Consider the following 15,296-nt stretch of genomic DNA (forward strand, 5'->3'; position numbering starts at 1 on the left):
TGGACAAAATGATAGCAAGTATGCACAACTAAGCGTGGCAGATTAGCGTAGAACTCAAATACTCCCAAATTGGAGTTTATCATAGAAAATCATATTGGTACAGTTTCCAGACAAAGAATTGGAGGAGGGACTTAAAACGATTATTTGGCATGAAACTGACCATGAGTATATTTATCTCTGATCCTAAGTTCGATGGTTCAATTCTATAAATCTCAAGATATATCAAATTCGACAAGTACACTCTGATATCTGTGGAAAGTCGATGTTATTCAAAAATACAATACAATAAATGAAGTAGATAGGATTTACCTTTATAGAAAAAAGACCGTGATTTGTGGTATCTTGTTAACACTTACTCATGGTATTATGACCACAAGTGAAATGGTCTACAACATGTGGGCACTAATGTGATGGCGTCCCAGTTGGTGGAAAGTTCTTTCCCGTAAAGGATATTCAAAACCAAGAATATGTCTTCAACGAGTATACTTTTCGTCATAGTTATTCGCGATGTTTGACCTTATTATGCGCGTGTTTCACAATGACACACTTGTGTTCTTCCGTTGCTCATTCATTGAAGCAATACGGTGAGGACAATTTGGAAACCTTCTTTCCATGATACTTGACCTTGGTATTTAAAAAAGACTATCTGTTGGTTTTAGTAAAACAGATTGATATGCGTCTGTTTCACAATGCCACACTCGTGTTTTTTTCCGCTGCTCATTCATTGAAGCAATATGGTAGAAACAAGTTGGAAAACTCCTTTCCACGATTGTCTCTATTGAAAGCTATTTTCTACATTTTGCGAAGTGATTTTCCTTGAGTGTTTATATCAGTGCATTAAACGGATGGTTCTCCAAATAACACAGTTCTCGAGGAGTTATTGAACATGCTGCAAAACAATACTGCATATTATCGGGGTACACACTTTCAGTTACATCCACTGAATCTGTTAGAAGAGGCTGCGATGTAAATAATAATGCATTAAATCATGTTTGTTAAATTTATGCATTGTAATTATATTTCTAATAAACACACTGATTTCAATTTCACCTTTAAATATTGCCCGGTATTTAATATATTTTACCTTATATATCAACGCCGAGTTACGACGAATAGTGTACCACAAAATACACTACACTATGTAAAACATTCAAGACAACACTTGGCTTGTATTTAGGGGTGGTACCCCTGTGGTTTGATTCCTATAAATTCTGAGAGGTTTTCGCTAATAGTCACACTGAGAGGTAGAAATACTTAGTAGTTGGGAAAATCACATACTACGAAGGTAGGTAAATGTATTCATTATGTATTATAAGAATTCCGAATTTGTGAAATCCTACGTCTTAGTTTACACGATGCACGAATAGGTGGATCTGCTAACATTTGTCGAGATGTGTACTAACTATGCTCTACGCACGACCAATTATTGCACGAACACACAATGTACAAATTCTAAATAATTGGGTTGGGTTTATGGCATTTGGGTGTAAACTCGAGTGTCTTGTTTGCATGTCAAGTCTTGTATCCTTAATTGACAAAAACTAAAATGAATAATATCAAATCAAAAATAGTAAATCAACAACGTTGGCTTTTTAATATGACTAGGCCGCTGCAAACTACAGCATTTCTCGAGCGTAGTTTGCCTCCAAGTTTATTGCTGAGAACGAAATAACTATCACCGACCATGTCAACTAATAATATATAGGCCTGATGAATTTATCAGCACTGGCACTGATGAACATTGTTTCCATAAGTTGTCAGTACAGTCAGTTAGTTTTGCATTGAATTTATGCGAAAAAACGTTATGAAATGGTGTTTACCAAGTTTATAACACTTGACAATAAAGAATTCTTACCACTGCTAGTCTTGTTGGCTTAATTAATTAACATACCACAAGACCTAAATCTTTGCAGTGTTAATGTTCAACCACGTTTGAACTTGTAGCTGACCAATAATACATAGATTCGTTTTGCGAGAGTATTTCGTCTTTGTAGCTATGTCATAATGATTTGTTTGTCTAGTTCCATTAGGAACTAAAATTACTTTAAACAGAAATGTGTGATTGAGTTAATATATTACCGTACGAGCCCATAGGAAAACAATTCTGGGAAATATACTACATTTGTGGATCGAACTGACGTATCTAGTACATACCATACAATTATCTGAATTAAAAGATGTGACATTTTGTTTGTCATTACCCAATAAGCTTAATTGTCACTTTGCAAGAGAATGAAAATCAAACTGTGGAATGTTTATCTCTCTAACTCATAGCTACTACACATCTCAGAGTAATTAGTATGTAGTGGTACACAATATTGCTAAATTATGGAACTTACAAATGAAACATTAGTACTAAATATAATAACTAAACAGATAGTTGTTCCATTCTGATTGCTGCAAGTCACCAGGTTATAGTTGATGTAATGCAGTTCGCACCCAAATGTTTGATATACTTAATGAATTATACTTTCTGCTGATATTACCATTAATTGCCTGGATTTAAATAAAGTAAACAAGTTATAATTCAAGTTCTGATGGTTGAGAAATCTATAATGGCGCGTATTGCATTGTGATATAGTCGTTAGAAATCCATATTGGTGGGTATTGTGTATTCTTACGAGAAACCCATAAGTTTCGCTCAAGCCAATGATAAATATAGATATTGGACATTGTAAACAGCATATATATGAATTCACAATTATAAATCCACTGTTGGTGGAATCGAATTCAATAACCTTGCACGGCTCGGCACTGTCTATGCCAAACGAATGAACCGGTATTACCTTTCTTGATTAACAGCTTGTCACGTCAAGAGAAATACATGGAGCGAGTTATCATATTACTAGGTTTTATTGCATTATCGACAGCGACTCACGTGACATTGACGGTGAGATTTTTTTTTCAATTTCATTAACTCGTTCATTTATTCATTGACTTGCCGTTTCCGGAATAGCTGATCACTCAAGCACCAAATACAGCGTGACTAATGTAAAATTTCTTTTTCTACATAGGAAGAGTTTCTCGGATGTGTTCGTAAGTATTTCCAGTAATTTTATTTCATTTAATAAAATTTTGTGAAAAGTGATTCATGAATCCCACATAACAGATACGACACTTACGTAAAGGCTATCATGTCGGTCCTCTCTTGGTTGATTTGCATGTACGTTTTTTTTTTGAAAACATTTAGAGTATATGGTATTTTAAAACCCCAAAGTATGTTAACGTGCAACTAGTAAATGTCTTTATTGGGCAGGAAGAAGGGAAGAGTTGTTTATGTAAAAGCGAATCAAATATAAATATGTAATATTTAATTGTTTATGAACTATTAACACTTTTACATCAATTTGCTACTGACAAATGTGAAAGTTCACTGGAATCATGATTTCAATTGTCAACATTTGAAATAAACTCATGACACAATCCCCACAAGTTAAGGATACACGTTTTATTTAATCTTTTCTTTTAAAAAATATTCATGGACAAATGTTATTTTTTGCACTTCTCGAAACATGTGTGACACCACTTGCATAGTGCTATATGGTATAAATCATACCATTCAAACAAACTATATACTTTACAGATAATAAAACATTCTCAACAAATTAGAAATTTCTTTAAATAAGGTTTGTGTATTTTTTTCACAATCGAAACGTTTCCATTCATTTGCAGCGACTGTGTCGACATGCGCAACACTTCAGAAACGTTACGAGATTTACTGTGAACAAGATGAAAGTGATCATCCATATCGTCAAAAAGCTCAAGAATTTTGTGAGAGTCGTGGTGGCACTCTCGCCGATATAAAGAACAGTGCGGAGGATGCAGACATTAGAAAGTTTATTCTTGATAATAAAATGGATTCTCCTCAATGCGTACCAAACTATGGTTTTTGGATAGGATTGCAAGATGGCGATGGCGCAGATGAAGGAGTGTACAAGTGGGGTGATGGGACCACACCTTGTTACCAAAACTGGGCAAAAGATAATCCTAACAACAATGTGAAGAAGAATGCAACAAGTGGCCAAGACTGTGTTCAGTTATGGTAAGTGAGGGCGTTGTTCACCAAAATACCAAACTTAGTGAATATTAAAAATACTTGTAATGACAAATAATGATAATCATAAGCAAAGTAACACACAACGTAATACTAGAAAGAGAGAAAGTAACACTATATTTTGAAAAACAGCTAAAATTCAAGGAATTATTATTTAAACAACATATGCTACTTTTCAGGGCTAGGCCTGGCAAAGGACTATTGTGGGATGACGAATATTGTGACTACCGTCCAAAGGGGATTGTGTGTCAGTTTATTGGTAAGTTAGAATTGTATTTGCATAGAAATTAAAAAGGTTTTTATTATAATGTGTGGTGTGGAACTTCTTTGCTAAAATATGCTATTTACAGTTTTGGCTACTTCATATTCACCAGCATAGCGTGCGGACACTAATTATTTGCTTAATTATTCACTAACTAATTGTATTGGTACAAACCTTAAAAGTAAAGGAATTCTACACATGTACAAACAACAACAAAAACAGTCTCGAGTAGAGAGATAGCAATACAATTGACTGCGGTTGACTATGACATATGAATGTTGTTGCTTGATAAAAGGGCGCCCTCAATGGGCAATTTGTTGTGTGTTTCAGCTAATAATAATGCCATTTTTTTCAAACAGACGAATGTGGCTGTGAACTTGGAGCAAGTGTTTGATCTGATTTGATGAAAGCTGATCCGCGATTGTGAAACTGACAAACGATTCCGTGGCAGTAATGTAACAATAAATAGTACATGCATGGAAAAGTAATTGAGTGTGTTTGGTTTTGTTTATATTACTACCATTCTACTACTTATCCTTTCTGTTAACCACATTGATAAGAAATGGTTCATAATCTGAAAATGAAAAAAATAGATTAAGACTTAAGAATCCCCAAAATATCAAAATGCGGAAACAAAGATAACAGATTGTTACTGAACCTAAGCTTCGCAAACATTTCTATGTTTAGTCACATGATATTCAACTTTTATAATAAATTAATTAAAACGCAATTCTACATTATATTGCATTGTAATTGGGTTTAATTAAACTCCAATTAAAATGCAGCCCTATAGAGAAACGCGTTTTAATCGAGTTCATATCTCAGCTATATAAAATGTTAATTCAATTATATTAAAATGACCTAACACGGGACTTTCAAAGAACCAAGGCGTGCACAGAGGTCAAAGCGTGCGCGTGTTCTTGCGTGCGAAGATGCCTTAGGTTTATCCATAATAAAGGTATGATATATAACACCTTTCTTATTAGCTCCGTTACAGAATGCCTATATAGCACATGTCAATGCTCTATGGAAGTGTTATTAGCTTGTAAATAAACTATTGGGATTTTCTGAGTGTAAACATACGTCAAGCAAGTGATTAACATACTCATTAGCATAGCCACACCTGTAATACACAATCGCCCAGAGCACAGTCGACTAAAATGTGCCTTTATTATTTTCCCATCTTACAAAATTCAACAATTTTATACCCTCTCAAAATGGTCTCCGAATTTTCTTGGGCGGTCCCATGATTCGCCGTAACTTCATGGCAACCCGGAAGGCAATCTTTGAACACAAAAATATGCAGTCAATATTAGCAAGCTGGTCGTGTATTCTATGGTATAAAGGAACACCAGTACTCGTTTAATTATATTAAAACCAAACATAATATAATATTTGTTTGATGGGACGATATATAATACAATATATTCCATATCGTTCTGGAAAAAAGCGAACAATTTCAAATTTGCAGTTACACATATTATTACATTATCGGTAGTCATCTTGCTACGTTATCAGACGGCAACAAATATCAAAAAGCTGCATATGCCAGTCGTAAATTGCTAGCCAGAGACAAGTCTTTTTCTATAATTGAAACAAAAGTGTCTGGCAGTGATTTGGGCATAGCATAAATTTCATTAATGTCAGCATCATTTGTTCTATTGTTTTGTCATATCACTTCAAACCCTGGAAATAGACGTATGCATGGAATTGTTAGGAAGTTATTAGCAGTTTTCCATGTACATTATGTTTTAGTTTAGGTGATACCAGAAACCAGGACGTTTCATATTTTTCAGTTCCGCCATGTTAGGAAGTTGTTAGAAGTTTTTTTTTGTATGTATATTTATTTCTAGCGCTATTCACTGTCGCATATCCAATGTGAAAGTTCATGATGTGTCGCCAGCTGAAATATTTTCCTTTGTCATGCTATATATGTTAACGAATCAATTGTTCAGTACCAGCTCTCATTGACTACGTTACCCATACCATTATAGAGGATTAGTGGCTGAGACAATGGGCACATTAATTAGGCACAGCAGGTGGTAGTCTAATCATTTCCACCGGCTTTGGATTTGGGAAACTGATACAGCATAATTTATCTCAATCGCCAATGATAGTAACAGCGGGTGGTAGTCTAATCATTTCCACCGGCTTTGGATTTGGGAAACTGATACAGCGTAATTTATCTTAATCGCCAATGATAGTAACAGCGGTCTTTTGTTTAATAGTTAATGCCAACCAAACATGGTAACCAACTTCCGAGATGGATTGTTTTCATTTATCTTAATTGCCAATTATTGTAACAGTTGTTTCCTTTTCATTAAATAGCGCTAATCAAATATTGTAATTATTATTTGAAGTGTATTGTTTTTAATTACAAACACTGGCTAAAATGCAGCTGGCGCATGATAGAAGTTAACCCCTAAAATAGGGTTAGTACACAAAACGAATCGAACTGGGCTTCGGGCAGCATACTGAGGGCAAGGAAGCGGAGGCAGAGAGTAGCAACCGACTGACATAGCACCAACGACGGTCCGCCAGCTCTACATATTCAACTACGTGTATCACAGGACGCACATTGGATCCATATCCATTTTGTCCCTGACACGTCGCAACACAGCCAACTCTCTACAAGAATCCATATCCCTGCGCTCAACCTAAGTATTAACAACAATGTTGTATTTAAAAGTCACGTCTTATCTTATCAATATATATTTATAACTAAGTAATTTTGGTGTTTCTTCATCATTGTGTGCGTCTGCACGCGTTACGACCCGGACCCTCAAGCTGAAGCCAAGTGAGTCAAAAATTCCCCAAATGCAGAATTAAGCCGTTTCTCTCTCACTCCTGGTCCGAAACAGAACTCACGCCAACCCGATCCGATTGAAACCATCACCCTGACAGAATCATGGGAGGAAACGGTGTGCATTGCAGTGTGATAACTGACTTAGTCTTTTCCACGACACTAAACCCTAATCCTAACCCTAACCTTACATTTTGAACGACTTCAAACATCGCCACGTCACAGAAATAAATTTGTTGCGAATATCTTTTCTGCCTACGTTGCAGTTCGATTAATTTGTGCTGACATGACGTGACAGTCATTTTGGAATTTTTGAACACTGATGGCGTGTTTTGAAATTTTATCAGATATTATAAGGCCAATGGAAATAAATGCGAGTTAGTATTAGGGTTAAGGTTTCGTTTCGTGGAAAAGTTTATTGACAGGTCTTACATGTTTACAACTTTGGAAGAACAGTTAGAATCTACCAGGTGTTCTGTTATTTGAGTAACAAAAGATGATCTACTGAGGTGCCTACATGACACAGCTGCTAGCAATATCACATTCCGGTTGGCACATGTGGAAACCTAGGTGGTGTCACTGAATCTGGGACAATTATGCCTTTAAATTGGACGTACTGGGGACAGTTGTGGTTCATAAATTAAATTTAGAACTCTGTGTGTTGCTGCTACGATATTGCAAGACAAGTAATGCAGGCTACAACTATTATTCTGTAAGACTTCTATGAAATGCTCTGCGATTTCCTGCTTTCAGCGGTGCCTCCAGAAGAACAGCATTCCTCTGCAAGCAAGACTCGTGTATATATGCGTTACTGTGTTGCAGAAGCCACTGAATGTCATCCATTTCTACATCCTGGAACTATGAGTTATCACCAATGCACACTTCTCTAAGCAATTCCCTATTTTAGTGACTTTATTCATTGTATTTTTCTGGGCTTTATTTCTTGTAATTATTTTTCGAGGTATTAAAGCCGGGAGCTTTAACTCGATATGTTGGTGTATGTGTATTTCATTTCCTATACTATTGTCTTGTCCTGCCCATCTAACAGTGAAAGAATCACCCTGTCCAGTGTAAGTTCTGTGGGTGGCCTGTTATTAGCGATAAGCAGGCCTTACACTGTGACATTCAGTTTATATAAAGGGGATATATAACGAAATAAATAAATAACACAAATATATACTTACTTGAATTATCTATGAGTTTACTATGGATTTATGTTCACGCGGCTGCTCAGGATTGCATTCCGGTCTTCAGAATAAGTTATCTTGTCTCGACCACTTCTTCTGTTATGATCTGCTATAGTTTTAGGTTTTTGATTTTGTATGAAGTCGATCGTCCAGAAAAATCCCATCATTTATATTGCATTTGAAGACAGTAATGGATGATCCTATGGACCAACTACCAACGGTTATTCGCAAACATTATCTGGGACGTGTGACTGATCAGGTTGACATGTGAGAGCATTGATGCAGCTATCCCAAAGACTCTCGGATAAGCTATGCTTTAACTTTACCCAGAGGCATGCATCACCCTGAAAAAAATGTTAAACTGAATAGTATAGAGCAGGGATAGCTCGGCCTGCAGCAAAGAATGCTGAACATTATTAAATAAAAAAGTTCTGATGTGCATATATATACTGAACCCTCTGGCACAGCAGGAAGAATTTTCTGATCGCTGCAAAGCATTTTTAGGATAAAAGAGAGAATGATAAATCCTTTTGATTGTTTGAGGGCTTGATTTAGCAGTTATTAGTTGGTCGTTTTGATTGTGTGCATTGTCCACATATCATCTTCAGTGTTAACCACCTTATGTTAAACATTGTGGACAAATATTGTTATATGAATTTCAGTTATAAACTACACACAATTATCAAAGCATAATTCTTCACTTTTATTTCCTTGCATAACTGTTTGGTCTTGCTTAATTTTCGATATCAATTTAGATAAATGAGTTTTGACTCACACCTGGCTTATATACCTCCAGAAATTCCACATTTCAGATGCAGGATTTACGCATATTGCAACATATTGTACAATTAGAAACAGTGAATAATTTAGAAGCTTTTTACTATTGATTCATATAATCACACGTCTTGGAAATGTACATGTCGCACACTCGGGCATTCGGAACACATGTTACCAGTCGAGATAAAAATGAAAAATAGAGCAATTCACGATCACAGCTGTTTGCTGTAACGAATATTAACTTAACTTATATACCACAAGTTTATATAATTTATCATTTTTGTTATCGTTACTTGCCCCCCCCCCGCCCCACATACATTTTCAAAACTCAGAATATGCTTTTTTTCAACCGTTCATGCTTCGACTATGACTAGTCTGATAAGTGAATCAGTTACTATATACACGGATTGACGATGAGTCAAATTAATTTTAATTTCATAATGTTATTATTGTCAGGTGGATCAATGATTTGAGGGTGATATAAAAACAAATGGGGGAAAAGACATTCACTCAATAATACATGCTGTTTAACACTGTGGATTCTAATGGGGCCTTTCATGTGTACAACATGTCAATGTGTATTTGTCGCGAATACATGGTTAACAATTCTTTCAATTTGTGTTTCTAGGAAAAGGATATTATGGTGGTGGAAAAAAAATAATGACAATAATGGACCACTCTATCACCAGCTCAAAATACCCATGAATAAGCGAAGATAATATAGTGTGTTACGTGTTTTGTAATATTATTAGTATTTAGATGAACTGAATAAATACCATGAACATAGTAAATGTGTACTTGCTTATGAAATTAACCAAATCTTCAGCAAAGGTACTTTTGTGCATATAAGTCATAAATATGATCAATAGTAGTGGAAGAATTATGAGTACACCTAGTTGGAACATTGATTAGTTACCGAAAATTAGGAGTTGCCATGTTATTCACAAAACCTTGCACAGGTGTAGAGTCTTCATTACTACTATCTATATTGAAGTCTCCAACAAGCATATAATTTAATTCAGTTGCTTTGACATTGGACAGATAATTTTCTAGACCAAGGTTAAATTCGTCAACAGCAGTGCCAGGTTTCCGGTAAATGATACCCATATTGAAATTACCAGTTGTCAAATGTAAGTGAATCCATAGCGATTCTGAATGTGGTATATTGATTGGGTCTGCCAACATGTAGTTAATGGAATTATGGATGTAAGCAGCGACGCCACCACCATAGATATCACGTTTTGCCACTGCTGAAAGAAGTGCGACTATATCTATTCCAAATCATTTTGGTTACATTGGTGTAATATTCCACTTTTTTGGCCTGGTGAATGTTATTTATTGAGTTAGCTTTTTATGTTAATCGCATTAACATTTAATTTTCTAAAAGCCGTGGAAAAAATATGCCTACACACGTACAATTAATTGTACACGGCATATAAAATATGAAAGCCATCTCGCTTGTGAATTATGAATAGCGTCACTGAAATGACATAGATTGGCCCTAATTAACATAATTTATGCATTACACTTGGATATCGGCAATATCACTGTGACATCAAATATAACTAATAACAATATTAATGTTCGCGACATACTGGGGGCGCGAGACAAAATATTAAATACAACTGGAATTGGGGTTCAACTGGAAATCATCCAGAATGCAGAGTGAATTCAAATAAAATGTCGAGAATAATCTAGAGTTCATTGACACGAGTAATTACATAATGTTATTGTAATAAAGAGTTCCTGTATCCTGAATGTCATTCCCAACTGTTCTATTAATTCGTATATTTGTATGCCTCATGCGAAATATCCTGCATGGGTTGTGTTCAGAATAGTAAAATAATAGTTTGATTATTTTAGAAACGGTGGATTTCATCATTCATAACTAAGTATCATTTTTTGACTGGCATTTATGCTGACCAATATACGCAAAGGCACCTTTGCTAAAGATTCTGTTAATTTTAAAGGCAAATACACATGTATTATGTTCATGATATTTATTCCGTTTATCTCAATAGTAATACATATTACGAAACAACAACACATAACACACTATATTATCTTCACTTATTCATGAATGTTTTGAAATGGTGATAGAGTTGTCTATTCTTTTCATTATTTGGTTCCAACAGAAGCACCACCACGTTGTCTCTTTCCTAAAACACAGTTGAAACAGCTGTTAACCATATATCCACGAGAAAAAATAACACATTCACACGTTTTACACATTAAAAGATACATTATAATCCACAAAATTAAACTGCATGCGTAGTTGAGTGAATGCATTTTCCGTCATTTGGTTTTATTTCATCATCATATCAAAGATTATGAAATTAAAAATAAATTTCACTCATCGTCAATAAAGCACATTTTGCGTTTCGACATTTTTTGTTAGAGGGGACAGAACGAGTAACGATGACATCAATTATAAATTATATAAACTTGAGGAATATAAGGTAATATTCGTCGCAGCAAACTACTGTGATCGGAATTGCTCTGACAACATGTGTTCTAAATGCCCTAGTGTATGGCAAAAATACTCCCAAGAATTCTGTTTATATGAAGTAATATTAAAAAGATTTAGCCTTATACACGGTTTCTAATTATACAATCTGAAATGTGGAATTGCTGCAATATTGTTCGGGCTTACGAGAATTTCTTGAGGTAATATAGGTCAGGCGCCAAGGTAATGGATATGAGTCGAAGCTAAGTGGCTAATAACATGTAAAAAAAACGCCAAGGAAAATGACATATCTAAATTGATATCAAATATTAAGCAATACCAAACAGTTATTCTATGAAAATGTTGAAGTAATATTAGGCTTTGATAGTTGCGTATAGTTTATATGAACTAAAATTCATTAAAAAACACGTCACATCACTGTTCTTAACACCAGCCAACAACAATGTATTTATTCATAATTTCGACAATTGATCGGTAAAATCAGCTATTTACCCGGATCGTACAATCCTCCCTTTTCCGCCACGCCCTGCATGGGAAGAAATTTAAAATCAGAAAATTTTAGCCTAATAACATTAACACATTTTTAATGAGTACATACGAAAAAAAAACTGTGAAGTAGAACGTATATATAATATATTACAGCACATCATCAATATTGACTTACAAAACGTTTACTTGAAAATAGACCAAAACCTCCGCCATATCCACCGCTTCCAAGTCTTAATTGTATCTCTATTGAAAAAGTTGACAAAACTGGTAACAATGTAATGATACAAATAAGTATACATATACGTTCTCTGTACAAGTTCAATAACATTCGAATCTAAAGAATTTAAATGAGCGCTTACAGGTCATTCACGTCTGAAATCAAATTAAGATCACTATAAATAAATGTTTAAAAAAATATCAAACCTTCTCTGGGAGCTTCTCTTTCCGGATATTGCTGAAAATAAAGCAAATTGATGTGTAATAGTTTTTCTTGAACAAAATAATATTGTTTCATGGCACTGCGACTTTTGGTTTTAAATGATATTCCAGTACAACCCGAACATCATTTAATTAGATCGTGTTTCATACATTCTCATGTAGATTACTTTAAAATGTCTGACTAGATAGTTTATTGCCTTGAATGATAACAAATACAATTTTAGACAATGTAAATCTACTTACTGTCAATTGATTTTCTTCACCCCGAATATTGAGGACCAGTAAGAATAATAAGGAAAAAATCATCTCACGACGCATGTTTGCTATAATGGCTGAAATTATAAATGATAGGAAAATTAGGTTACATTTGGTCAATGTGTTTTTAAATATGAACACGTAGTTCACCAACGTCGGCTCACTCATTTATGTATGATATCTACAAACACTGTGACCCGTTGCAGTGAATATCATTGAAGAACTTATACCTGTACACGTAATTATTCGTTTCAAAAAGAGTGTTGTGGTTGACAGATTCAAACAGTTGTTTTATCTCTGTCTGTAGTATTTATATATATATATTGCCATGACAACTCGTACCAGCGTAGTTCTGAATCTATGCGCTTATACGGTAGAGTAGGTATGACATGTGCCAACTCCGTGATCAATGTAAGATTATTATAGTGAATAATATATAGGTGAATATTCAGTAGTTTAAACCGAATAATTTCATGATATGGTATATAAACCGTTTTTATTTTTATATATACTACTTCTAAATATTTAGAACTCAGATGAGTGTAATACTGATACGATGTGCCTGCCCAGTGAAATATTTTTTTAAAAAAAATTCTTGTTTTAAGGTGAATTGGTATTAATTTACAGATGAAATGTTCAGCAAAATTATCTTGCAAAAAAATCCAGATTAACAAATTAAGAAAAAAACATGTGGTTAAATTGTACTGTACATTTGAATGTATTTACCATGTCCATCGCAGTTCATTCATCCATACAAATCATAAATGCTATCAATATATGAACCATCTAACCAGGATGAAAGCGATGCATGTCATCGTATAATTTATACAATTAACATAGGTCATAGGTCATCACAACAATGGCGGAGTCGTGAGTACCGATAAGTAATAACTAATGTATTACTATCTAAACTTTGCTATCCAATTATGCACCTGTATGTTTTTTAAAGAAAATACTTGTACGGCAGACCATTTAGTGGAATTTTGCGTTGGGAAAAGTTGGTTAGCGTTCTGGAAACATAGGTGCGAAAAAATGAAAACCATTTTGGAGGTCGGGATCATGGCTTTATCTGTGAGAATTTGACTTGCTGATCGGGTTCTCTGGTTTACAGACATTCCTAGAACGCAGTAAATTGAATTCATTTTTTTAATTCATAGTACAGGATTGTGTATTTATATTTTACGAGTACGAATAATTCATGCTTAAAAAATAATTTGACATTGGTGACTGGCAAATGGTTAGCAGAAACCCAGTCGTTAATATGAATCCAATGAATTTTATTCCCTGAGTGGTATTGTGACGGAAATGAAATATATAACAGCACCCATCTGATTCATTGCGTGTACTTTTTTTCATTATCCAGGTTGTACAGGTTGGACGAGGACAAACAAATTCAAAAAGACGTGGAAGAGTCGGCGAGAGGTAATGAGTCAGGGGATTGTGTAGAGGTAGAGGAAAAGAAGGAAATGTTGAAGTAGCAGAGGACAATGAAGAGAAATTACGACGGGACCATTCCTGGATATGCAAGCATTTTAAAAATAAAAGAAATGTATAAAATATATTTTTCTGATAAATAATAGAATTATATGCTATTTACATGTCAGATTTTGTGTTATTCTTTACAATTGTAGATAATTTGTGAAGCCATGGCAAGAGAGCAGCTGTTAATTTGTGGAAAACCATTGTGACACAAAGCTCATTCTGCATTGCGACATTTTATGAGGGAGGGGACAGAACAAGTAAAGATGGCAACAACTGTGATAACCACCAGGTGTATAAGTTAATATTATTACAGCACACGATAAACAGCAACGCATAACATACTATGATATTATCTTCACTAATTTGCGGATGATGTCTTGAACTGGTAATAAAGTTGTTCATGTTTTGTGTTTATTTTTCCATCGCCTTGTCTCTATCCTAGAAAACAAGTTGACACAACATGTATTTATTAGAAAAAAAACACACATTCACATGTTGTAGACATTAAACGCTACATTAGAATACACAGAAAAATAAAATGCTTGCATAAAGAAGTGGGTGAATTTTTTCCCAATTTGTTATTCCACCCTCATAGAACCACTTAATATTATTTACATTATCAGATTTTAATTAGACTTATCGTACGATCAGCGTTCTCACATGTTATGGGGGAGAGACAACGAGTAGCGATGACAACAATTATGAATTAAATAAACTTAAGTACTATGATTTAATTATTATCTGTTACAATAAATATACTGTAATTTTGAATTATTATATTTGACATGTAGTTAACTGTCGACTAATAACATTTGTTCTGAATGCTCAAGTATACCGCATGTCTGCTCCCTGGAGTTATATTTACACGAAGTAATAGATGAGAGTCAGGGTTGATACACGAGACAATAGTGATGTTGAAGTATGACCGCCATTAAAACAATTGATGTCAAAAATTGAACAGGACCAAACTATGATTTCAGGGAGAATTTTGGAGTATTAATAGGATTTATAGTTACGTGTAGTTTATATTAACTGAATTACATTAAAACACACATCACATCACTATCTGTCACGCCAGCCTA

General features: G+C 34.5%; 1 protein-coding gene and 1 long non-coding RNA gene across 2 annotated transcripts; one reads left to right on the top strand and one right to left on the bottom strand.

Moving 5' to 3' along the window:
* The first annotated feature begins 1,125 nt into the window (after positions 1–1,125).
* LOC100375493 (perlucin-like protein) lies at positions 1,126–4,804 on the top strand. The gene is made up of 6 exons (XM_085506164.1): positions 1,126–1,285; positions 2,803–2,890; positions 3,015–3,036; positions 3,673–4,042; positions 4,234–4,313; positions 4,676–4,804. The coding sequence occupies exons 2-6, from the start codon at positions 2,825–2,827 to the stop codon at positions 4,708–4,710; spliced, it is 573 nt and encodes a 190-aa protein (XP_085362290.1). The 5' UTR covers positions 1,126–1,285; positions 2,803–2,824; the 3' UTR covers positions 4,711–4,804.
* A 6,264-nt stretch (positions 4,805–11,068) lies between these two features.
* LOC146735598 (uncharacterized) lies at positions 11,069–12,260 on the bottom strand. Its single transcript, XR_014931135.1, has 3 exons — positions 12,215–12,260; positions 12,043–12,076; positions 11,069–11,242 (listed from the first exon to the last, which is right to left on the bottom strand). It is a non-coding gene; the product is annotated as an uncharacterized LOC146735598 (long non-coding RNA).
* Between the last annotated feature and the right edge of the window lie 3,036 nt (positions 12,261–15,296).

Source organism: Saccoglossus kowalevskii, chromosome 12 (genome assembly GCF_978046115.1).
Source record: "Saccoglossus kowalevskii chromosome 12, keSacKowa6.1, whole genome shotgun sequence".
Classification (NCBI taxonomy): domain Eukaryota; kingdom Metazoa; phylum Hemichordata; class Enteropneusta; family Harrimaniidae; genus Saccoglossus; species Saccoglossus kowalevskii.

Coding starts and splice junctions, on each gene's coding strand:
- LOC100375493 (XM_085506164.1), top strand. CDS start 2,825: ATGGAGCGAGTTATCATATTACTAGGTTTTATTGCATTATCGACAGCG. Junction 4,043..4,233: donor CAAGACTGTGTTCAGTTATG/GTAAGTGAGGGC, acceptor GCTACTTTTCAG/GGCTAGGCCTGGCAAAGGAC. Junction 4,314..4,675: donor GATTGTGTGTCAGTTTATTG/GTAAGTTAGAAT, acceptor TTTTTCAAACAG/ACGAATGTGGCTGTGAACTT.